The sequence below is a fragment of the Schistocerca americana genome, chromosome 5 (assembly GCF_021461395.2).
Source record: "Schistocerca americana isolate TAMUIC-IGC-003095 chromosome 5, iqSchAmer2.1, whole genome shotgun sequence".
In the NCBI taxonomy this organism is placed as follows: domain Eukaryota; kingdom Metazoa; phylum Arthropoda; class Insecta; order Orthoptera; family Acrididae; genus Schistocerca; species Schistocerca americana.
In genome coordinates this window covers 542,610,086-542,636,141 of record NC_060123.1, presented here as the reverse complement: position 1 = coordinate 542,636,141, position 26,056 = coordinate 542,610,086, and the positions used below count along the sequence as shown (strand labels likewise).

Here is a 26,056-nt window from a genome sequence, read left to right as displayed (position 1 = left end):
TTGTTGTCTAACACACATTTCAGTATGAGTTTTTTGACTTTGATTTGGTGGTCTGCTTTCTTATTAGTGATGCCTTTTACTCAATATAACGTGATAAGAACATTTATTGCCCTGCATTGCCACCAGTACGCTCTTGGAGGTAATCTCAAGTTCTGTTCTCTGGTATTGGCATTCGTGTCCCAGTATTTTCTTTCCTGTTGGCGAGATTTGGACGCACAGAATCAGTTCCTCTGTCATGCTAATACTGGAACAGAGTAGATGTGTTTCCCGTTGACAACTTACAGTATCTCTTCTTACCGAATAAGGCTCCAGATTTTGACCTAAGAAATCTTCGTACTTACTGTAACTGTAGTTCCCGATTTTCCACATAGCGTTGATATTACTGTCAATGGGGAATTTCAGTGTGTAATAATTGTTTCAATCAGAAATTTCCATGTGTGCTATTTTATGCACGCTGCCAGATTACGAGCAACACTGTACTTAAAACTCTAATCTTATCGGATAAAACGGGCGTACAAAGATCGGCTTGTCAAATGGCGTGAGAGTACTTTCTGCATTTGTTGAGATACTAAATCCTACTTATCGCTCTCAGTCTCATTTACAAACAGCACTCGCGTTTCCTTTAGGAACAAGTTGTCACGAAACATACGACGCCACTAGGAGGCATATGTTATCCAGAAGAGATGCTACTGATAATCACGATCACAGTAATGCGACCCTTCACTGGAGGGGTTTCATCCTCTGGAAAAACCCACGTACTTGCGTAAATTTTCTCCTTGAGATCAGTTGCTGACGCCATGTGCACGCCAACGATATCAACACTGGTACAACGAAGGCGGCTGCAGTAGTTATAAAGAGGTGCTGGTGTCCAGCATTGTGATACATGCTTCTGAGATGATGAGGTTTTCAGTGTTCGTATTGTGCCTGCTGGTGCCAGCTTTTGCGGTGCCAAGTTCTCTAAGGCTGTGGTCCAGGAGAGAGGACCGCTTAGTCGGTGGCACGGATACCACCATAACGGAGTACCCCTGGCAGTTGTCTGTCATCTTCGAAGGTTCCCTCAGGTGTGGCGCTTCCATCATCAGCTCCAACTGGGCACTGACGGCCGCCCACTGCATCGACGGCCTCTCAGCGTCAATGCTGACCGTGCGTGCTGGCTCCTCGTACAGAAACAGTGGCGGAACTGTGCTCGATGTTGCACAGGCCATCAAAAACAAACTGTACTATGCAATTAACGTTGACTACGACATTGCAGTGCTGCAGGTGAGAGAAGACTTCCTGTGCCACATAATTGTAAAAAGGAAACTCTTACGGCTGGAAATGATATACTTATTAATATATTCCATGATTTTATGCGCTGCTCAAATTCCTAGGAGGAACAAATTCTTTCAGTCCTACAAACAGCCATCCTAGAAAGTATCCTCCGCAGTTGGGGACGCAGACGTTGGGTTTTTACAAGAAATTCCTTTGGTCTTGGTGTAATAGCTCGGAATGGTTTAATAAGTGAGTCCATTTAAGTGTAAATCGAACAGTTATTAATTCAGTAACTTTATTCGTTTTTTGACAATGTACCATGCAATGCAGTATTAGTTGTTTCTACTGGAATCGATGTTTTTCATCAGCAGAGCCTCTTTTATGCGAAGTTATGGGGATTTTCTTGGGTCTTCACCAAGTTCAGAAGGTTCTTGTCTCATTTTCGCAGCTGTTGCTGTCATGCTTCAGTTAATTTGAGTCAGAATCCTCCATGCAGGATAAAAATAAGTTTCAATCAGGCGTAGACATTCGTTACATAAAGTGAAAGACAAAACACAATCGTCAAGGCACTAGGTCGGGATACGGTAAGACTGGAGCTAGAAACCACATATGCTCATACTGATATTTGTAGATTTTCCTCTGTTTTCTTAAATCATTGAGGAATATGTTTGATTCAAGGAATATGTTTGAATGTTTCCTTTGAAAATAACAAAAAAATGTTCAAATGTGTGTCAAATCTTATGGAACTTAACTGCTAAGGTCATCAGTCCCTAAGCTTGCACACTACTTAACCTAAATTATCATAAGAACAAACACACACACACACACACACACACATGCTCGAGGGAGGATTCGAACCTCCGCCGGGATCAGCCGCACAGTCCATGACTGCAGCGCCCAAGACCGCTCGGCTAATCCCGCACTGCTGAAAATAACATTGATGTTTTACATGCTTATCATGATGTCTTTCTCCATGTTTAACAACGTTGTGCTCAATAGCATCGTAAACACCAGTCTTCCTTGCATTTGTGAGAAATATTACCACTCATTCTCGGCTCTCCGTTTCTTCAGTTAATCACCCTCTTGTTTTCCTTCTAGAGGTACTGCTAAGTAGATGAGTCTCGGACGGAAAATTAGTCTAGCTGGATTATGATTACATACGAAGAATCGATTTTGTTTGGACGTGTTTTTGCGTTATAGAAATATTCTCTCTTTATATTAAATTATAACATCCCAGCGACAGAAACAGGTAGTAGCCTGCAGTTGGTTGAAATGGCTCTGAGCACTATGGGACTTAATTTCTGAGGTCATCAGTGCCCTAAAACTTAGAACTACTTAAACCTAACTAACCTAAGGACATCATACACATCCATGCCCGAGGCAGGACTCGAACCTGCGACCGTAGCGGTCGCGCAGCTCCAGACTGTAACGCCTAGAACCGCTCGGCCACTCGCCTGCAGTTGGCTAGAGTTGTTCAGATAGGAGCCCGAAGGTTACATCAAGTGTGAGATAACGAATCTCACACAGGAACAGCAAACACGACAGTATAGAACATCAACACTACTGATTATCGAAGTACTGTCATATGTGGTTCAAATTTTCGTAGTTAACATTCAGAGTATTTGACGTCTTGAGGTGTCGGGAATCTGAACGATATCAGTGCCGTTCATGCTCGATATTTCGACAACGTTATTCGTATCCTCATCAGGTGCTGCCTGAGACTGTTCGTCTAGTCGATGAATGACGCATAGAGTATATTATTTATGGCAAGGCGTATTTACAGATGATGATGGAAAAAGCCGTCTCAGCTCTATGATAAATATTTATTTATGATCCAAACAGTTTCATAGCGTTAGAGATTCAGGGATACATCTATATATAAACAAGAGTAAAAGATAGAAAGATCTTGCTTCGGTTAAAATGCACTTCAACTGTATCTTCTTCTTCTTCTTCTCCTGGATTGCGTCAAGAATGGAGAAGGAAATCAGACGTGTCCTTTCAAAGGAACAATGCCGGAATTTTCCTGGAGCGATTTGGGGATATCACGGAACACGTAAATGCTAATGGCTGGCGTGGGATAGAACCGTCGTCCTCCCGAAAGCGAGTCTACTGCGCTAACCACTTCTCCACCTCTGACTGTTTACGAGTAATGCAATCTGTAATTTATTATCGCTGTCTTGTATGATAACTTCAAAATCCGCGAATAACATCGTGTTAATATATTTTCTCCTCCCAATATTCATACTTCATGGTGTTCTAACTCACTTATAAATTTCCTGAGCATGTCGTCTAAATAGATATTGTCTAATATTCGTGAAAAGCTACACTATTATTTTATTCCTTGATTAATTTGTGTTTCAGGTATTATCTCTTCACCTGCGTCAGTTCTCCTTCTGGTGTTCAAACACAGGCTTTTTGTGACTTGGATCAGGTGTTCGGGGATTCCTCCACGTTCAATTGTTGAAATGTATACGAATCTATATAAGAAAATTATGTACTCTTATTTAGTTCATAACTTAGTTCAAGCGAAAAGCGGTAGACGACCCAAGATTCTCTATTTGATTGTAATAAAAATAAATTCAACCGTCATTTGGTGCCTTGTCTTGAGACAGCGTTGGCTGATTATCAGATAGCTTCCGAAAGTAATCCAAAGGAGGTGGCCATTAGTATGACTCTGGAATTGCATTCGTTTTAATCCTAGATTCAGGTTTTCCAAAATTTTCTTAATCGCTTTTTGCAGTTCCGGGATGGTTTCTTGAAAAGCTACGGAGCAGTTTGTTCTCCATCGTTCCCCACTCAGAGCACGAGCTCTTACTTGAGAGCTTTCGTCTCCAGTCGATAGATAAATCCTAATCTTCCTTCCTTTTGTCCAAAAGTAAATCCAGAATAGGCCCTGTGGAAATAATAGTGTAGGTATCATGATGAGAACTTATGCTTGTCTTGACTATAGAGAAGCCCTCATCCAATATCGAAGAAAAATTAGTTCAATAGGCTCCTCGGATCCTCTCCTCTGGAACTTCACAGTCAAAGACTGTGGACTCCTGCTGTAGATTTGCATGTACTGCGGCTGCGCTGTGATGTACCTACAGTTTTCATACACCAAGGTGCAATCCTTTCGCTACAGCAGGTGATTTCCGAGTTGTAATCTCACTCCGTTGTTACAAGTAAATGACGCAGTTTATTTACTATTGTATATAAGCGAGAGATGACATACTTTTACTATAGATTTGGCTGGCCGCTGTGGTCGAGCGGTTCTAGGCGCTTCAGACCGGAACCATGTGGCTGCTACGGTTGCAGGTTCCAATCCTCCCTCGGCCATAGATGTGAGTGATGTCCTTAGGTTAGTTAGGTTTACGTAGTTCTAAGTCTAGGGGACTGATGACCTCAGATATTAATTCCCATAGTGCTTAGAGCCATTTGAACCATTTTTACTACAGATTTCAAAATTATCTGCTTTTACAGTCGAGTGTAACTGTGACTATTAAAATGACCTATTTTAGTGGTTTCTTTTAGAAATTAGTCGCTTCATTTTAAAAGGAATTAGTGGTTGTTAGTTCGTTAATCTAAGCTAGTGTTCTGCTGCATAGCTCCGCTGATAGGAGAACTACATAAATTACTAGGGTCAAAGCAGTGCATACAACTTGAAGGTCTGGTTTGGTGAAGCGTTTTTCCGTTTTTCCTTTTATTATTAGAATTCGACCATCCACAAAAGGAAATGTGTGGGAATATCTTGTTTGAGGCAAGGTAAGCCGTAAGTTACACATTATATTCGGTATACAAAGGTTTTTTTATTGCAGTCTTTGATCACAATATAAAGTCCTTAGACGATGACCGGTTTGAGTCAGTAATGAACATCTTCAGATCTGTGCTACACTATGTCCTAATGTGATAAAGCCGTAATTGTAGAACAGATATGAAGATGGTCATTACTGACTCAAACCGGTCATCGTCTAAGGACTTTATATTGTGATCAAAGACTGGAGTAAGGAAAAAACACTTGAAGGTAACTAGTCCACTGTCTATATTCGCGTCTATGTTGCAGCTGGTGATATTCGATAGACTTGGACCGCAACAAGAGCCTACTGGACTTGCTTTGGCTGCTGTTCTGTCTATTCGAAAGTTGTTGACGGTTAATGTTGGAGTTCTTTTGCTAAAAAAGATGCGTGTCTCGTTGTACGGATTTTCAGGACGTTAAAACTCACGCTACGTTTTTAAAATATTAGGCCACCAAGCTGCGCCAGAGGTCCCTTGTACATCACCATGATTATACACATTATGGCAGTGAGACTGCTAAATACAAATTTTTTGTTCTCAATAACACGTCAGTCGTGTCTGTTTGTGAGGTGAAACCGTATTGAGTTTTATGGAGATATCTGGAGTCTATGAAGTGCATTATTTGATTTATTAAAAGCTTATCCACTATCTTTAGTTCTATGTATAAAAGACTTACTGGGAGTAACTTGGTGCTTCATATGGCGCATTTGTTTCAGGGCTTAACTATCTATCCTGTTTTAGGTCTCTTCCATAGTTTTGCAAATATAACTTTTGTAATTTAATGACTTAAGCTTCGACGTTTTCTAATTTCGTATTAGGAAAGAATTGTACCTGATGTAACTGTATGAGGAATTATCATTGTTAACGTATTTTGTAGACAATATTTTCAGTTACTCTTCACACAGGTAATATTAAAATTTAATGGTGAATATAAATAAATACATTTTATACGTGTCGTACACTGATGAACTGTAAAGGTTGACATAAATGATATTATTCCCTATGAGTACGATGCTCATATTGTGTCTTGGAAAGCAACATTGTTAAAATCACGCTTCACTCTGTCTGATCCATTTTTGGTGTTGATGTGGGACGAATCGGTGTACATGTTATGTGCAGACGATTTGATTCTGTGTACGGCTTCACGATGCCCATTACAGAGTACTAAACGACAGAGCGGCTTGAGGTCAAGGAAAATTAGAATGTAACTCTTCGTCCAAGCGAAATCCAATTTAGGAATCCGTATATGATATACTTGACGTTTTACCATTGTTTAGTGAAATATTCGTCAACGGAATAGCGGGTGTTGTCCACAGGAAATTGTATAAGATTAGATTAAAAACTAGTCAGACGTTACGTATTATACAAAAATGGTCAAATATATTTGTGGCTACAAACTGAAGCCCTTTTGAGTCAAGGACAACTTTTAAAACTGAGTACCGAAGGTAACTGTAAATTGTGGTGTTGTGGCTGTGGACATAACTAGCCCTCAAGAATTTGTAATGTCTTGTGAGCAAAAAATTTCGCTAACACGAAAGTCTACTTTGAATGTCTGATTCCTTGCAGAAACGCCTATTAGTTTTCTTAGCCTAAACGCTACCCTTTTACCTTGCTGCTCGCCTTCGCGATAGTAATATTTTCTTCATAAGTCGCTAACTATGACAAAAATATAAAAGAGTCATTGGCTGATATAAGTGTAGATCAAAATTCGTTGACGCCATCTGCTTCAGAAGTTGTATAATCTGTTGCGTCCAGTTCAGAGTTTCACCATTATGGACACCAACAGATTCGGAGTGTATTACGCTATTCATTGTTTCCCGTTCGTGTCTATGCCCGCTTCGAATGATGAGTAGTTATCACTTTCCCTTTAGTGTCATCAGTTTTCAGACCGATTTGTTGGAGCCTGACACGGCTTTGTCCCCATGTCCATCTCTTTTTGCCGGAGTAGCACTTGCCCACAACCTCTTCAACGTTTTTTTGCGTGTATCAAAGTATATTCATCTGCCGAAGGTTTCCTCAGTTATCTTCCTCTAGCATAATGGAAGTTATTGCCAGACGTTTTAACAAATTTCTCATGTTCCTGTCTTTCCTGCTGGTCAGTGTTTTCCATGTCTTCCTTTCCTCGCCGATTACATCTCCCTTATTATCGGCTCCTTAATTTTTGGCATCCTTCAGGGCACCACTTACCTTATATCATACGATTAAAGTTTTCTTCCTGTTTGTCCTGTAGTCCGTGATCCACCTCTACACAATACTGTGCTGCAAAAGTACGTTTTCAGATATTCCTTCCGCAGACTGGCGGCCGTATTCTATACTAGCACATTTCTTTAGACAAAACATGCTCTCTTTATTACATTTAGCTGCTTCCTCGGTTATGCGCTCTTTTGTTTCTAAAGAGTCACAATTCCTTCACTTTGGATATTATGTTGTCCTTAAATTTAGATCTACGTATATCGAAAACCTCACTGCAGAATTTGCTCAATAATTCCATCTTCACTTGGCTTGCTCTAATGAGGAGAACGCGGCAGGTGCCACAACTCGGTTTCCCAGAAACTTCGCTCAGCGGAAGAAGGGTCAAAGTGAGTGAATGCATCTCTCGGCTTATTTGTAAGCACACGGCCGTTTCTGAGAAAATAGCGGTCTAAGTTTTCGAAGTACTTGAGACGCCTTTTAGGGAGTGAATAGTTTGACGGAAGCTGTGCACGCCGTGGCTAGCATCGCGACGTCACACTTTTGCGTCCCGTGTTCTAAGCCCGATTATTGTATTTATTTTTGTTCTTCATTGACCTGCCCATCTCCGTAGATGATTCCTACATATATGTTTGCCACTATATAATAAAATAACTACAGGAATTACATACCATTACATATAAATTTTAATTCATAATTAATCACAAGCAATAGTTGCGGTAATGTGGTCCACTACGCGTGGTCTGCCGCGCCATTATTACTGACGTGTGAGACCTTCATCAATGTTAATGATGATGTTTCTTTTTTTTTTTTCGAATGTTGCTACGATCGGTATCGTGCAAGGAAATGCACCATTTCTTCCTCAAGAATATAGATAAAGGTGAAATATAGGTATTAATATAAGTATTGATAAAAGAATGGAACATGAGAATTTAAAAAGATTTCTACCCTTGAAAGTACCAGAGACACATATATTGTGAAAATCAAAGTAATTTTGCAATAAACTGAGGGTCATTTTGCGCTCTAACTTGATAACAAACATTTATACTGTCGTTGGTATATGACTGAAACAAATAAAATAATGGAAAATTATAATCTGGTTCCCAACACTGGGCGCTACGCTATCCACTCTGCACCATTTCGGCAGAGCTACATGGCATCTATATTACGTCGACAACTTTGACCGCCGTTTTCTCAGAAACGGTCGAGTATGTACGGCTAAGCCGAGACACTTGTTCGCTCAGTTTGACTTCTCTTCCACTGAGCGACGTTTCTGGGAAATGGCGTTATGGCACTTGCTCTATTCTCCTCGTCAGTCCACAGGATGTGCTCGGATGACTTACCATTCAACAGGTCCTGTAATGCTTCCTTCCGTTTTCTGAGGATAGGAACGACTTAAGTGAATCTACAACAAGTAACATCCTTTTTTTTCTTTTTTTACTCTAATTAGGCGCACTAAGCTTGTCGAGAGTATTTTATAGGAGCTTTGTACTTCAGAAATTAGAGACTACTGGTACAATCATGAGCCAAAACCCTGTAACTGCCACCTATCGCAAGATTGAATGGTCCCTGGTACCGGTGCGGGCGCATACAAAGCTGAGGAACGTAAGCTCCTTGACAAAAAATTTGCCAGCCCAGTGCACACGCACACACGAATCCTTAAGCCTTTGTAGATAGCGCAGCGATCATGTTACGCGTCCAACCTCGCTCGCATTCCCTCTGTAGGAGTAGAACGGAACAGCAATCATTGGAACTCTCATCTTTCAAGCTGATATTGCCCGTAAATATGCGTAAATGTAACGACGTGACAGAGTGGCAAAAAGACGTAACCACGTTTGGCCGTGCCCAAAGCCACACGGTGCGTGAAGTAGCTGGATTTGTTGGAGTTTCGCGCGGTGGACCGGTCAAAGTGTCACCAAGCAGTGATGTAACGCACGTGGCCACGAGACTCGAAGTCAAAACTGTGCTCGAAAGAAAACGTGAATAAGACTTGCAGGAGACGCTTTTAAGGGCTTGTGAATCAAAACTGCTTCCAGACATGAATTGCTGCAGGCAGTGAATGAAGGTCCATCCAAACCTGCTATCGTAAGAATAGTGCTACTAGAAATGTATATCGAGCTGTCACTGCCACTGTTTCACAGTTTACCAGCTGTAAAAAGAAGATGGCGGACAGTGGAACAGTTGAAGGTGTTCCTGGCAGTTGTTTCGAATCTTTCAGGGATGTATGTACCATTTTGTGTGTGTGTGTGTGTGTGTGTGTGTGTGTGTGTGTGTGTGTGGTGATTTAGGGGGGGGGAGGCGGTTCTGTACGTCGGTGTTATAATTCTTTGAAGGCAGAGAACAGAGTTCCATTGCAGAGAACTGTGTTTTCATTCATTATTTGCTTTCCTTCACCTGTTGCTTTTTATATTTGATAGCTTTTTTCTAGTTATTAGTTTTTTGTGGGGGACTGTTGCTGGATTTCAGAAGTTTCAAGTCAGTATTGATGTCTGTAGGGACATGTTTGTTGTCCATAAGGTGTTCAGCGAATGAGAAATGACAGCTCTTACTTTTTAATGTTTCTGTGTTCAGTTGTATCTGGTATTAAAGTTTCTCCTTGTCTGTCCTATATAAACTGATTTGCAGTACTGACATGTTAATTAGTAAGAACCAAATGTGTTGTGTTTCTCTGTGCTTGTGTTGGTTGTCCTCAATTTTCTCTGCCGGCCAGAGTGGCCGAACGGTTCTAGGCGCTACAGTCTGGAACCGGGCGACCGCTACGGTCGCAGGTTGTAATCCTGCCTTGGGCATGGATGTGTGTGATGTCCTTAGGTTAGTTACGTTTAAGTAGTTCTAGGTTCTACGGGACTGATGACCTCAGAAGTTAAGTCCCATAGTGCACAGAGCCAATAATTTTCTCTGCATTGAGTTGTCTATCATGTAGGTAATTTTTAGGCCTTGTTTTTTTTTAGTATGTTGCCTATTCTTTGGTTGCTTTGTTGTTGTACATGAGAATGAACCACTTGTTTGTTGTTGTGGGTGTTTCATGTTCATATGTGCTCATGTGTTTTCTGTGTGTTTGTAAGTTGGTGAGAAAGATTTTGTTTTCGTGTATCGGGTGTCCTTCCTAATTTTTTTTGTGGTTCTGTTTATCTATAGTGTTTGTATCGTATCCTTTCTCTGCAGCTATTTGTCTCATTGTCTGTAACTCATTGTTATAATTGTTGTCAGTGAGTGGAGTTTTGCTCAGTCTGTGCAGCATATATTAGAAACTGGCTAGTTTGTGCGCAATTGGATGATCAGAATGTTTGTGAATGGCTGTGCTGGTGGTGGTCACTTTCCTGAATACGGAGGACTGGTATTCGTCGTTGAGTCTGTATATTGTGAGGTCAAGGAAATATAATATTTTGTCTTTTTTGTTTCTATGGTGATGTTTATTTTTGGGTGGACTTTGTTTATGTCACTGTGGAGTTGGTGGATGCGGCTGGGATTTTAATGTGGAGGCATATGATGTCATCTACGTAACGATACCAATATATTATCTGGTATCCGGTGAGTCTTACTATTGTTTCAAATACTTTATTTCCATTGTGATTGAGAAAAACGTTTGCTCGGAGTCCACTGACTGGTGACCCCTTCTGAAGACTGTCTCCTTGTGAGTATAACTGACTGTCAAATAAGAAGTAGTTTTGCTCTGTGATTAGTTTTACAATGCTAGCTATTTCTTTTATGTGGGACTTGGGAATATCTGCCTGTTCTGATTGTTTGCAGCTGGACCCGGCGGACTTTAGAGTCCTCCCTCGGGCATGGGTGTGTGTGATTGTCCTTAGGATAATTTAGGTTAAGTAGTGTGTAAGCTTAGGGACTGATGGCCTTAGCAATGAAGTCCCATAAGATTTCACACACATTTGAACATTGCTGATTTTGATGCTTTCTGTGGTGGGGATACTGGTGTACATGGTCGTGATGTCAAATGGTGTTAGCATGGCTTTTATGGGTATGTTGATGTCTTTGATTTTTTGTATCAGCTCTTCGGTGTTGTGTATGCTTCTGTCATTTGTCTATATGTAAAGTTTCTGTAAGTTTGTGTACATTTCTCTGGCTAAATGAAATGCTGGTGCACTTCTGAAATTAACAACGGGGCGTATCGGAATGCCCTCCTTGTGGAGTTTTAGTAGGCTGTTCACTGTGAATGCTAGGGAATTCTTTTGTTTCAGCCGTTTCACTTTCTGTTTTGTGTATATGCGTGAGGTACCTTTTAGAAGTGTTGGTGGGTTTTTCTGGTATTTTTCTGTTGCGTCGCTGGTTAGCTTTGTTATGTTACTGTCTTCTAGAAATTTTAAGGTTTTGTACTTACATTGATCATTTTCTTATTGTCACGGTGCTGCATTTGATCTCGGAATGAGTTCCCCGTTGTTTCTAAGAATGTTCTTTATTTTTTTGGAGGTTTTTCTTATTCACTTTTTATTCCTGTCAATATTTTATTTTTGGTTTGCTTTATTACGCATCTTATTTTTTCTACAACTATTTCTCTTGTCAAAGCTGCATTGAGGTTTGGCTTACTACTTCTTTCTTCTTGATTTATGATGAATTCACTTTCTGTGATAAGGTTCTACACTGTCTTGTGTCTAATGTGTGAGTTGACATTGTATTTTGGGCCATTTTCTAAACATACAACTAACTAAGCAAGGAAAAAACTGAAGTCATGGCAACGGTCTTCTCCAAATAGGTTATTCATTTTTATGTCCTCCCTCACGGTGCAATGATGAACTCTGAAATGTAGTGTGCTACTCTCAGAAAGCGGAAGAAACAGCTTCAGGGTATTCGTCATCATAAAAACGCAACCGAACTTGTCCTTTTCCATGACAGTACAAGGCCTCACACAAGTCTGCGTGCCAGAGAGGAGCGCACTAAACTTTCTTGGACTGAATACTTTGAACGTGGCTGTTCTCAGCAACCGTAATTAATTACAGTGTTACAAACTTTCAGCCAACCGGCTGCAAACAGAATTTAACATTCCTTAACTAGTTTCCAGCGCGAACTAGAGTCGCCTTCTTCACAAGAAACTGTTACCTTACATGTGGTTAAAAGGAAGATATGAGCGACATCGCTCTAGCCAAGACGTTAAAACCACAACTAAAACATTTTCCCTCTTGATTCGTTACAGATATAGTCAAAATTTTAAAACAATGTCTAAACATGCCTCACTACAGTGGTGTAGGCCACGAGTAAGTAACAGCAACTTCTTGGACTGTTACTCCTCATCCACTCTGCAGCGTGGACCTCGGATCTTCCGACTTCTATCCGTTTGGCCCAATGATGGATATACTCCTCGGGAAACAGTACTTTGATGATGGAGAGGTTATTGATCCAGAAAGACGCTGGCTGTGACGTCGTCCAGGAGAGTGGTTCCATGCGGGCATACAGGCCCTCTAAGTATGGTGGTGTAAAACCGTTGCAATGCATGGAGATTATATTGAACAATAGGATTTTGTAACCAAAAGAGTGGAGGATAATACGGTGTGTTGAAAGCCTGAATAAAACAGTTACTTGTCGAAACTTCCCCTCCCGCATTCTCCCCCCCGTCCCCCACTCACCCCCCCCCCCTCCCGCCCCCGCGCCCCCACCACCACACACACACACACCAGTACATCCTTCTCTTTCAGGAAATAGCTTTTAATTGACACTCAAATATTGCTGTCAGTGTCATTTCTGTAGTAATGTGTTGGGAGGTATGGGCACTGGTAAGTTAACTGAGCAGCGGTGTCTACTTTCACAGCCTGCTGAGCCGTTCCCGCTGGGGTCAGACGTGCAGCCAGTGAGCCTTCCAGAGGCTGGATACGACCCTCCGAGTGGCCTTGCAGTTACTGTGACTGGCTGGGGACGGATAGCCAGCGGTGGCAACGCCCCGACAGTCCTGCAGAAGGTGGACATCAATGTCATTGACCGCACTACTTGCCAGGATATCTTCTTAGGCGTCAACATGGTGACGAAGCGGATGGTGTGCGCCGGTGAAGCAGGCAAGTCCACCTGCGATGGGGACTCTGGCGGTCCGCTCGTCAGTGGTTCGACGCAGATCGGCATCGTGTCCTGGGGAAATACTCCGTGCCAGGAGAGCGGCGCCGTGTTCACAAACGTCGGCGAACTTCGCTCTTGGGTTACCAACACTACCGGAGTGTAACTACAATAACAGGGTCTACCTTATATTTTCATTGCCATTTATGAAAGACACATCTACTAATCGAATAATTTACATCTCTTCATTTACCATAACTTCATGTTACTGATCCTGTTACATTTGTGTTGTTTGATGTCAATACTGTTACTATCAAAGATACATTCTTTTTCTCGGTGCAATAAGCGTAGAGTTTGCAGACCATGCTCCATAAATCCAATCGACAGCTTATGCCAGCTTCCATCTGTACTCACTCTTACTCATTTTTCTGTCCTATACATCAACGATACCTTATGTCATATATAGCGAAAACCACTGTACCGGAAAAAGTGTATTTTACGTTATTAAGGGAGGTTTTTCTGTGATATCTCGTGTAAAACTGATTTAAGATTTTCTTGATTTTGGTAATAGACTATAGACGAAGAGAGAAGTCTGCAAGGCGGGGATGACATTTCCTTCTTGATTTATTTTCTATAAGAGCCAAGAACTGACCTGTTATAGCTATGACGTTGAGAACAGGTGAGAGTCTCACATTCTTTCTTTCTTTCTGGCTAGTTTTCTGTCCATATCAATTACGTAATGAGTTCCTAAATTGTATACTGTAGTAAATACAGAATTGCTCCATTGCTCAAAAATTTATCTTTCCTAATCGTAATACTGGAACAGAATTCAATTCTCTATCACATGTTATGATAAAAATAATACGTACTTATAGTAATAATATTGAATATGATAGTAATAAAATTTCGAAGAGGATATGAAAGTTAGATAAAGATCTGACCAAATATTAACCTTCATGTTCTATAAGATAAAGAATATTTACTTCCGTTTTGTAGTACCATGTATTGGTTCAAATGGTTCAAATGGCTCTGAGCACTATGGGACTCAACTGCTGAGGTCATTAGTCCCCTAGAACTTAGAACTAGTTAAACCTAACTAACCTAAGGGCATCACAAACATCCATGCCCGAGGCAGGATTGGAACCTGCGACCGTAGCAGCCATGTATTGGTACCAAACCACAAGCGTCATAAAGTTGTCAATGAAATTGCAAGTTTCCGTCAGACGCTAATAGCAGTCGCGGGGGATTTTGTGGATCCAATGGTCCACACCCACTAAGCCACACCTCCAATGTATCCATACCACGAGCGCCCTCTGCCGACGCGATACAGAACGACCGGTGGCAGCCAGCCACTCAGCCCACTCGTACTCACTATATGACGCTAAGCACACGCTGCCTAGTCGTGGCTCTGACACCATGCTTAGTGCTTTTGTTCAGAGAGCTGCATCCTTGTTGCTACTTGGCGTGGCTCTGACACCTTGCTTCGTGCTTTTGTTCAGAGAGCCGCATCCTTGTTGCTACTGCGATAGCTTGACTCACTTCTTGCTGCTTGTTTGTAATGATTCATTGTACACCTGAAATTCAAGTTAAGTAAATGTTCTGTTTACAGTGTTAATTTGCTCGCTAATCATTTCTCCTCCTGTCTAGCTTTCCTCCGACGAGAGCTGCTCCACCATCCTGTGGGCCACCTCTCCTTACCGTTGTGAATGAAGTCGTAAACAACACGTTGGTAAAAACGTATCTGTCTCAAGATTCCTGGCTAAGAGTTTACGTTATATGTTATGGATACAAACGAAATGCGCGAATGGAGTACAGCGAAACAGTCATGGGCTCAGAAGCCAGTTGTTTTCCCGTTATGACGTACGACTGTCTCTGAGTACATATTCACCTTATAGCACAGTCCTGATGATCCAGACTGCACTTCTGGACGAGCACGATAAAACAGTCGTACCACATGGCCGCCGTTCATATGCAGCCTGGCCTCAGATATCTCCACACCGACGCCCGCAAACGTTCAAAAATCGCAGGTGGGTTGCGCAAGCATTGAAAATCACTCACAGTGCGTTCCCAGAGTTGATCGACATTATCAAAAATCCATGAATGCTACAAATCTGTTACGTATCACCACAGAAGGATATCCAACAATTCCAAGTCAGGGGATATTTAAGCCCATCATATTGTAGTCGATTTAAGTCGGGTGATGCTGAGGGAATTAGATTAGGAAATGAGACACTTTAAGTAGTAAAGGAGTTTTGCTATTTGGGGAGCAAAATAACTGATGATGGACGAAGTAGAGAGGATATAAAATGTAGACTGGCAATGGCAAGGAAAGCGTTTCTGAAGAAGAGAAATTTGTTAACATCGAGTATAGATTTAAGTGTCAGGAAGACGTTTCTGAAAGTATTTGTATGGAGTGTAGCCATGTATGGAAGTGAAACGTGGACAATAAACAGTTTGGACAAGAAGAGAATAGATGCTTTCGAAATGTAGTGCTGCAGAAGAATGCTGAAGATTAGATGGGTAGATCACATAACTAATGAGGAGGTATTGAATAGAATTGGGGAGAAAAGGAGTTTGTGGCACAACTTGACAAGAAGAAGGGACCGGTTGGTAGGACATGTTCTGAGGCATCAAGGGATCACAAATTTAGCATTGGAGGGCAGCGTGGAGGGTAAATATCGTAGAGGGAGACCAAGAGATGAATACACTAACCAGATTCAGAAGGATGTAGGTTGCAGTATGTACTGGGAGTTAAAGAAGCTTGCACAGGATAGAATAGCATGGAGAGCTGCATCAAACCAGTTTCAGGACTGAAGACAACAACAACAACAACAACAACAACAGCAACGTACTGTCTAGCTTCCACCAATATACTCCTACTTGTTGTTGCAACGCTATTTACTAGTACGACGATAAAGTCAAACGAGGGGAATTTATCACTTACGCCTCGCTTACTCTGTACTTTCAGCGTTTCGTAATAATCATTAATAGTGTTATAAAACAGGGATGAATGCACTTGTACATATGTCTTACTGAAAAAACCACTGGTTTCTGGACATTTGTTTGTTACTCACAAACTGGAATTTAATACCAAGTATGTAGCAACGTAGACTAAAACACATAAGAGTCTTATAATTGTTTAAGGTACGAGACAAGTTTGCACGAGTTCATCTCATATATTATTTTCCAGCACTGCTTTCTTCTTCACCCCTATCAAATATTTCTTCTTGTTCCCAGTATTTCCTGGTCTATGTTACTCCATAAAATCCCATTCCTCTTCATTTCTTTCTGTTAGTACCTCTAGTTGCTTTTAGTAGCGCTATTTATACACTCTAAGTGGTCATTGTTTTAACTCTTTTAGTGTCTAAGTTCTATTACACCGAACCGAAGCGGAAATGAAGTACAGCTATAGTAGATGCGGAATAATGACGCTCAGCTGGTCCCACCGAGAGTGTACTCCATCATTGCACAGTATGCCCATCCAGAGATACGTCTCTGTTATTCGCCCGACTCTGTGTGAGGTAGATTTTGATTTCGGACAGAGTCGAAAACTGAAACGGATAATATTAAATTGGAAATACAGTATCATCAACGTTCGACCATAATCAGAGCGAATCCATGTGCCGACTTATCAACTGTAGAAGAATGTTCAAAAGCTGTAACAGTCAAGAATGGCATTCTTGATCCTAGAAGTGAAGGATACATTTAAGATTTGCAGTGAAGAGCAGGGACCGTTCGATTGTGAAAGAGGAGATCCAAAAGATATAGGTCGTTGAGCGACTGCAACAAAGATACTGCTCAAAGGTAAGTGTTGAAATAATCCACAAGCTGCGATGTTGTGGCGAATAAAACAGTGACACGTATATATACTAAGTTTCGTTTAATTTACGTCTATGGTCACAAACGTTTTGCTAACAGATTACCGGTTTCGGCCTATAATGACTATCATCAGATCTGTTTTATAAAAACAAATTCGCTATGGCTGCAATACATTAGGACATTGTTTTTATAAAACATATTTGATGATGGTCATTATAGACCGAAACCGGTAATCTGTTAACAAGAAGTTTGTGACCATAGACGTAAATTAAACGAAACTTGGTTAAATATTTTCACTCCCTAAACTACTTTCCCTTCAATCCATATGCCGTAATGTATCCCTACAAAGCATAAATAGACACTGTACAGACGCTCGCGTTTAAACAAACTGACAACGTAAGGGTAAAACGTCGGAGTCTTAAAGGAGATCAAGCAGACTACTGTTCGAATTCCTCAGTATAATCAACCGTTCCACCGAACAATGCGGAAGATCTGTAGATGTATCTCTGGGAGAGGCACGATGCACTATGATACAGAGGAAACGAAGGGTGTCCCTGTTGTGACGAGACCTCGACCTGTTGTCCCGATGTTGTCAGTGTATTTCGCTGCAATAACTATTTCTGCAAACCAGAATCAGCACTTTAGGTTTTATAGTTGGATAACAGACAAATCTGTCACGAGACATTTATTCTGGATGTGAGAAGAACAACAGATACAGCTGTAGCTGGATTCGGCGATATCCATGACACGCGACACAACTCAAAATTACGATTGTATGGTCCGCGGCTTACAGAAGCATGTAGCTCCATATTACGAGCGTAGAATTACTATATTTCGTTCCACGAAACGAGGGCAGAATAGTACATTTTTATTCTATCTACGTGTAAAATACTTAGGATTGTGGCGGAAACTATTGTGCGTCTGACTTGTCGAATCAGTTTGACTCCAGTGTAGATTCAAGAAAATGCATCATTCCATAATCAATAGCTTGATCGTACTGAAAGCGGCTATCCAGAAGATAACAGCTCGTATTTACCGTTGTTGATATGGAGTGAATATCACTTGTAACCAAAATATTTTTCGCGAAGCTCAAAAACTAACACATTCGTTACGCTACGCCAGTTGACAAAATAACGTGATGAGAACATCTCTTTAGTGCTTCATGTTTGTTGAGTTTTATTCGATGTTTTGCGTCTTAATCATCAGTTTATTCATCACTTATAAGCCTCAGAAGGTGGAGGACGGGACGGTCGGAACAGACTGCCATAGAGAAACATTAATAGAATAGTACGTCCTTGCCATTAAAAACATATTCACCATAAATCTGCTAGGCAAAAGAGGTAGTTGTCCTATTCCAACGTGGATCGCAACATACTTTCTTTGAGTTCACGTCTAGATTGCAGGTGACTTGAAATTTTGGGTCATCCATATTTACAATGCGAACAGCTTTGTGAGAAGGTGAGGAGGTGACAATGTCAAGTTGAGATTGTTCAAGTCTCTTTTGCTGGACACAATATAAAATGACTTGATATATGGCTGAGGAGTCATATATGATGGTAACAGGAAACGAGACTCTGCGTTGGGCTTTGGTCTGATTTTAATGCTTTATCACTTGCTTATTGGACATACCGAAGAAAAAAGTCTGTGGTTTATCACTAGACTTCTAAGTCCCAATCAACTTAAGGGTAAAACATAGACGGGGCTTCTAGCCTCACGCTTTTATTCGAGACTCCCAACAGTTATTGGAACAAAAGAATACACCACCCTTTAAGATTAGGTACACACAGCGAAGTAATTATTCTCAGTGACATAGTTTCTGTTGTTGATTGATAAATAATCCGAGGCTCCAGTTTTAATGTTATCTGGAGTCGTAGTTTGCAGCTGGCTGAAATTCTGCCCTGCTTGTCTATTAGCGGCCTCTGTATAATGCGTTTAAGCCTATTTGTTTTGGTACTAAATTGGCGAAAGCGAGTGGCGCTGTTTGCTTCCATTCAAGTTACCGGGTTTACCACAAGTATTTTTAGTTAGAAGATTCTTTTTTTATTAATGTGGCAACCCCTCGTGCCCCAGAACAAGATCTATCTTCAAATCTTAGCAACTGATTGACAACACTTCTGTTATAAGCCTTCAAATTACAACTTACTTTGGTGTAAACATGTACGCGCAGAGATACATTGATTTTTACATCAATGCTGCCAGGCGTAGGCAGATGGAGGCAAAGTCCCCTGAGGTCGTTTGTCTTTGAGAATCAATGAGGACGTCTATCTCACTTATAACCTTGGTTTTCCAATATGTAAAATCCACTTTTGCCAAATTTAACATGAAATTTAGCCTGTTATTTCTCCTTACATTTCAAAAATCATTAATTGGAACCTACATTTGGTCCTTGGGTACTTACAACACGGGAAGTTCCTTTCGAGGAACTTGTTAAATTTTTTGACCTCCCTCTCTTGACACTTCCATTAAGTAATAACTCTCTATCTCCTGCCTTATTTTTCTTGGTGATTTGCATGCAGTCTTTATAATCCATAATTTTTTCATATATTATTTATTAAAACTCCTTGCGATCTGAAGCATCTGGTTCATTTCCTCCTTTACTTCTATTGCATAATCATCGTAGTTGTATTGTACTATGGCCAGATCCCACTATAGGGTCCCGATAATATTGCACAACCACCCAAAAAAAAAAAAAAAAAAAAAACAGCTCAATGGGGTGGACCCAGTAGATTAATGCTGTGTCCTCGTTCTCCTGCTTCTTTCTTAAATAATGGGGTAGATAATTTGCTATTGTTTGATGCATTCTTTCGAGTGTATCGTTTGTATGCATATGGTATGCACAAAATAGAATCTTCCCAGTCTTCAGTATAGGACAAACACTTTATAGGCTCACAGGTTTAATCTGCGAGGAAGTTTCTTATGAGCATCCGCTGCAGAGTAAAAATTTCGTTCTCGAAACATCCCCCAATCTCTGGCTAAGCCATGTCTCCGTAATATTCTTTCTTCCAGGACTGCTAATCCTGAATTTGCAACTTAACTTCTGTACCAACATTTCTCACTTTTGTCGTCATATTGTTGATCTATATGTTCTGCTACAATCAATTTCATGAGGGTATCATGAAATGTTAGAATGTATCTATTCCGTTTCTCTGTTATCCAAAGTGGACTACCCACGTCGATGTCACAATGAGAGAATACCCTTTTAGGTATTTCTATCAGTACTAAAAGCATCTTTACCTGTTGTGCGTAATTTTGTACTTCTGAAAACACTTGCAACTTAGAAAGTATTCTTCTATGTATTTCTTCATGCCTCTTCATGATCTGCACCTTTTAAGACTGTCATATGGGCGCTGACCTCTTAGTGATCACCTGTGGGCGAATCATGAAACTGTTTCAAAATAGCTTGTTTCTCTTCTTCACTAAGCACTGAGTGCTGGTGATCTTGTTCTTCCTTGTGCGCTTCCTCAACAGTCGTATTGACTACAACTGGGTTTTCTGGTCCGCGCTGCAATCCAACTGCTAATGTGATCTGCAGTCCCATTTTGTACGTATCACAACATCGTATTCAGCCAGCTTAATCCTGAATTTCATTCATCTTAATGACAGATATGCGCCAACTAATTCAAGGTTGTGCGATCAATGTGTATAATAAATTTATCTTCCATATTCTTAAAGTCGTTAGTGCTTCACTGCCCTCTCTATGGCTATGAACTCTCCTACTAATCTTACTATATCCCTTGTCAGTGTGGTTCATTGTTATAGGCACGAAGACTGTTAGTTAACCCTGTCCTAAACATCCTTGACTCAGTAAGGAACCAGTAGCTTCCTTGCTCACATCCACTGTAATTATGAACTAATTCGTAAAATCAGGAAACTATAAGATCTGGGGCTAAGAATCTTTTTTTATTCTTGCTATGTTGACCGCTCGTAGTTCCTCCATTCGTCAATACGCCATGTAACAGCTTCACCATCCAGCTGGAGTCCTTCAAAATCCATCGATAAAATGACACTATCCCTAAGAACCTCTTCATCTGCTTGGTAGTACAAGGTCTCAAACATTCTTTTTCGCGCCTTCCTTCTCTGGATTTGGATCGTAATTAAGTGCACTACGTAAATTACTTTCTTCCATAGTCTTCAAATTTGTCAACCTACAACTTTAGACTGTGCAACTTGAGGACAGTACAACGTGCAGGTGCAGTTAGCAACTCTAAGAATTCTTGTAACCGTTAGTGGGCTTCCTTTTACTAGTGGGACACTGACACATAACAATAACAAGCACCAAATTCCAATCGGTTCCTATCGTGGACACATACGTCGTGAGGTAGTCCAAGTGTTCAGTAGTCAACTCAAACCATTTCCTTTGATCTGCTGATTTGCGACTAGTCTTGTATCCACTCAAACAGTACTATACATGTGGCATAGCTTGTCTTCTCCCATGATATGTGCTGTGCCTTTCTTCTTCTTGGGTGATTCCTATATAACTTCATCTTCTGTGGTATCCAGAAAACACAAGTTGCAAGCGCATCTCTGCATGGTCACCAATGCTGCAGGCGTATTCACGTGTGTGGACAACTGTGGCTACTTTGTTATTCATACGGTCAGATCTGCACCTTAATCCTTGGAGATTTTTTCTCTCATGTCCCTCTGAGTATAAAGTCACTCAAGTTCTCTCCTTTCTGTCAGCTGCACAACTATATTTCTCTGTTTCCTTAGATCTAGCGCGCTATTGCTTATTATATCTTTCGGTTCCACACTCCGGTGTTACCTCTTCTCTCCCGTATCTTTTTCCGATTACACCTGGATTCCTACTGAAGATTTCGGTGCCATATTTCCCATAGCCACCAGTTTTACTTGGGTGCGTCATGTCCATTCCACGAGTCAATGCTTCTCTCTTTGTACTACGACCTGGTCTGGAAGATTTGACGGTGCGGAACCTGCCTGTAAACATCTGCAATGGTCTATCCTAGAACCACAGAATATTTGTTGTATAATCTATGATTACCTGTAAAATCTCGCAGAAAACTCTGCCTAAGACTGCTTCATATGCGACGCCCAACTCATACCCTACTACATGAAGCTTGCGTTCCAAACACACGTAGTCGTCTACTGTCAACGTTTGTATCGCAGCTCTACATATATCTACTATTTCTTTCGCGATGCCTTTATTTTTATTCTTTCATCTGTGTTACTGCCCATCGTTCTTTTCAGTACTGAGTCCACTATTGCTCTAAGCAGAATGCAATGAGATATTATGAAATTTGTGGTTCTCACACTTCTCTGAGCGCATCTATTGTTAACGTAGTAATTCATGCCCTTACAGTCTACAACTTTCGGGATGGATCAACTGCATACTCACCCTGTTCTGACATTTCCATGTTTCTGTGTCTTCATACTAACTAGCCTAGCATATCTTTGCACTGTGGGGCAACTGGTCCTTTACAAACGCTGCATGCACTGAAGCATCAAAAAAACTGGTATAGGCATGCGTATTCAAATAAAGAGATATGTAAACAGGCAGAATACGACGCTGCGGTCGGCAACAAGGATCTGGCGCAGTTGTTAGATCCGTTACTGCTGCTACAATGGCAAGTTATCAAGATGTAAGTGAGTTTGAACGTTGTGTTATAGTCGGCGCACATGCGATGGGACACAGCATCTCCGAGGCATCGCTGTTTCCGAAAAAAGATTCTGCAAGAATGGGCCGACGACGACCGAAAGGAATCGTTCAATGTAACATAAGTGCAACCCTTCCGGCAACTGATGCAGATTTGAATGCTGGGCCATCGACACATATCAGCGTGCGAACCATTCAACGAAAGATCATCGATATAGGTTTTGGCAGCCGAAGACCCACTCGTGTATCTTTGCACGACACAAAGCTTTACGCCTCGCTGGACCGTCAAAACCGACATTGGACTGTTGACGACTAAATGACTGGAAACATGTCGCCTGGTCGGCCGAGTCTCGTTTTAGATTGTATCGAGAGGAAGGACGTGTATGGGTATGGAGATAACCTCATGAACCCATTGAGCCTGCATGTCAGGAGGGGAAAGTTCAGGCTGGCGAAGATACTGTAATGGTGTGGGTCATGTGCAGTTAGAGTGGTATGTGATCCCAGATATGTCTAGATACGCCTGTGACATATGACATGTACGTAAGCATTCCGTCCATCACCTGTATCTATTCATGTCCATTCCGAGTTTAAGCACATCCGCTGGCCACCAAACTTCCCATACATGAACATTATTGAGCATATCTGGGTTGCCTTGCAACGTGCTGTTCAGAATAGATCTCCACCCAATCATACTCTTACTGACTTATGGACAGCCCTGCAAAAATCATGGTGTCAGTTCCCTCCAGCACTATTTCACACATTAGTCGAGTCCATGCCATTTCATATAGCGGCACTTCTGCGTGCCCGCGGGGTCCTACACGATTTTAGGCAGGTGTACCAGTTTGTTTGGCTCTTCAGTGTGTAATGGGTCTCGCTATATCACACGGCTCTGTCCTTGATGATTTCAGTGACGACACACGGTCATATACTTCGGTTTCACTCTGAAGACCTCAGCATAGTGTTTTATCTAACATTCTCAGCGAATGCCTGGGTATCCTTTTCTCTGCTCCCCTACATCTCTACTTCATGGTGGTGATTTTCCTGACGTGTATCTCCATAGTACGATTCATTGCATGAAGGCCTCCTCTCTTACATTTACAACTGTAATCTCTCAGGTGACCGGGTTTGCCAAACTTCTCCTCAGTAGAGGGGCCTGAGGCCTCTTCTGCCATTGCAAGATACACCGCTTGCGCTAACGTTAAACCCTGTCCTCTTGCCCTCTTTATTGTTTTAGTCCTCTCATCTTCGATTCCGCGTGAGAATTCTACTTACGCCAGTTTCCCAGTTAGAGCTTGGCTCCCTAGATTATTTGATTTTCTTATTACTTCCTGGATGGCTTCCCTGCGTTGGTGCTGTGATCTGTCAATATGAGTTGCTCATTCTGTCGTACTTTCGGCACTCTTTTGTCTACTAGAGAATAATACACACAGTTGGCAATACAAAGTCCTTTATGAGTCATAGTCATCGAATCGAACATATATGCCCAATCCGTGGTAAGATCGAGTACGAATACCCCTACTTCATGCTACTCCCATAATACAAGTTTCTGTAGCACACTATGTCTTTGGTTTGGCGATAGTGATAATGCTAAGTTATAATAGTCAATTATCTCTTTAATTTCATCTTTATTTGCACCAAAAGTTGAAGGAAGCCAGATTCATATTATAGGACTTTTTCCCCTTTTCCAGAGCTTTGGACCGTGTTTCCATGCTATGTTGAAGAGATGGGCAGAAACCAGAGATCGGATCAGAACTGCCCACTCGCTGGAATGATGTGATTTGGTCCTGATTTCAAATGTCATAGAAAGGGAAGTAGTAGGTTTATATTCAGTCCCTAGTAGTTTTGAGATTTAAATCATTCACATTTCCTCTAACGTAAAAATTTAAAATATTACAACAAAATCCTAAACATTTTTCATCCAGTAGAAAAATTTTAATGCTAAGAGCAATTTTTCTTATGTTTTCATACCTTATTCGAGAGTAAATGCAATATAAGAAACACATAATAACTGTAATTAATTTAAGTATCTACAGTCTTCATTTACTATCACTATGACAATATAGGTACCCAAAATGGAAATATTCATCAGTGCTATGATTTATAAATTAAGTTTAATCTATTTCACTTGAAGTGAGTCGGTTTCTTATCTCAGAGCACAACCGTCCTGTTTTTGGAGAGATACACTCACAGGGCACTGATGTAGCTGGGATATATAATATTTTCAGATCAAATTGGTATAGCGTTGGGTGCAGCGATTTTCTGGTTTTCGATCGGTTTGAGGGATCGCTGTTCCCAGGCATATGTCTCAGATACATATTTGTCTCGTTCGAGTCATAGATTTCAAGTGCTGGAAGTCAATTTCCTGAAAAATAGTAATGATCAGAAAATAGGAAGCATAAATTCTTTCAATCTCTTAATAAATGTTATCTCATTCGTGGCAGAAATGGACATAAAAAGAACAGCGATAGATTTAATTACGTTGACAGAAAATGTGTACAACATTCTAAAATTAAGTGGGAGGGAAACTCTACCTAAGTTTTACAAAAGGATGTCAAACGAACTATGACATTTGGAAATGAATTGTTGACTGTAAGAAGAAGAAGAAAAAAAAGGGAATGAATAAGGAATATAAGCGTATAGGAATACAAGCGTATATGAATACAAGCGTATATACTCGCTGACAGGAGAATGAATACTGATATCATAGAAGACCACGTAGTCGCTCATTGGTCCCCTCCCCAAATAAACCAACCAACCTAGGGAAAAATACGAAAGTGACATTCAAACGCATCCCCATACTCATCTGCCACTAGTCCGGATCAATGCGAGGGTAGACCAGAGATGAGGCTTAAACCCTTACACTGTTGTTAGATGCTCCAACCCATTACTGAAAACAACAGCTACCTTAGCCAAACGCTCTACTAAGACCACGGTGCCCTCAATGACGTGAGATATTTCAGACCACGAATGATGAAATGAACCAGGTAATAGTGCCCCCTTGCGTTTCGATGTACACTGCAGTCGGTTTGGCGGCCAGGTATAGGTACATATAGGCAGATCTACTAAGGAAAGCGTTTACTACAGCCTACAGGTAGAGGTAGACAAATGTTACAAGGCATTGTTAGTGTACAAGTTCAACCGAGTATAATTCTTCTCACTCACATATATCCTGCTGTCGGCTGGTAATCATCTGAAGTGCTGGTTTCGATGTCTTCCTGGGTACTTTTCCGCTGGGTGGAATTCTGCCAAATATTTCTCCTGGTGTCATCTAAGTACTGCATTTGGGACTGTGTGTTTAAGGATGGTGCGTGACTGCGTTGCCTTTTGTTTACATTCGCTACCAGCAACCGTGACATCAGCGGTTTCTTAATGTTTATGACCACATACCCAACCGGTGAAAGTGACTGGTGTTGCATG

The 26,056-nt window shown here is 41.1% G+C and overlaps 1 protein-coding gene across 1 annotated transcript; it reads left to right on the top strand.

Annotated features, from left to right (window-relative positions):
* Window positions 1-897: 897 nt before the first annotated feature.
* Window positions 898-13,375, top strand: LOC124616501 (trypsin delta-like). The gene is made up of 2 exons (XM_047144813.1): window positions 898-1,260; window positions 12,974-13,375. Exons 1-2 carry the CDS (start codon window positions 898-900, stop codon window positions 13,373-13,375), a joined length of 765 nt encoding a protein of 254 aa, XP_047000769.1.
* Window positions 13,376-26,056: the final 12,681 nt, after the last annotated feature.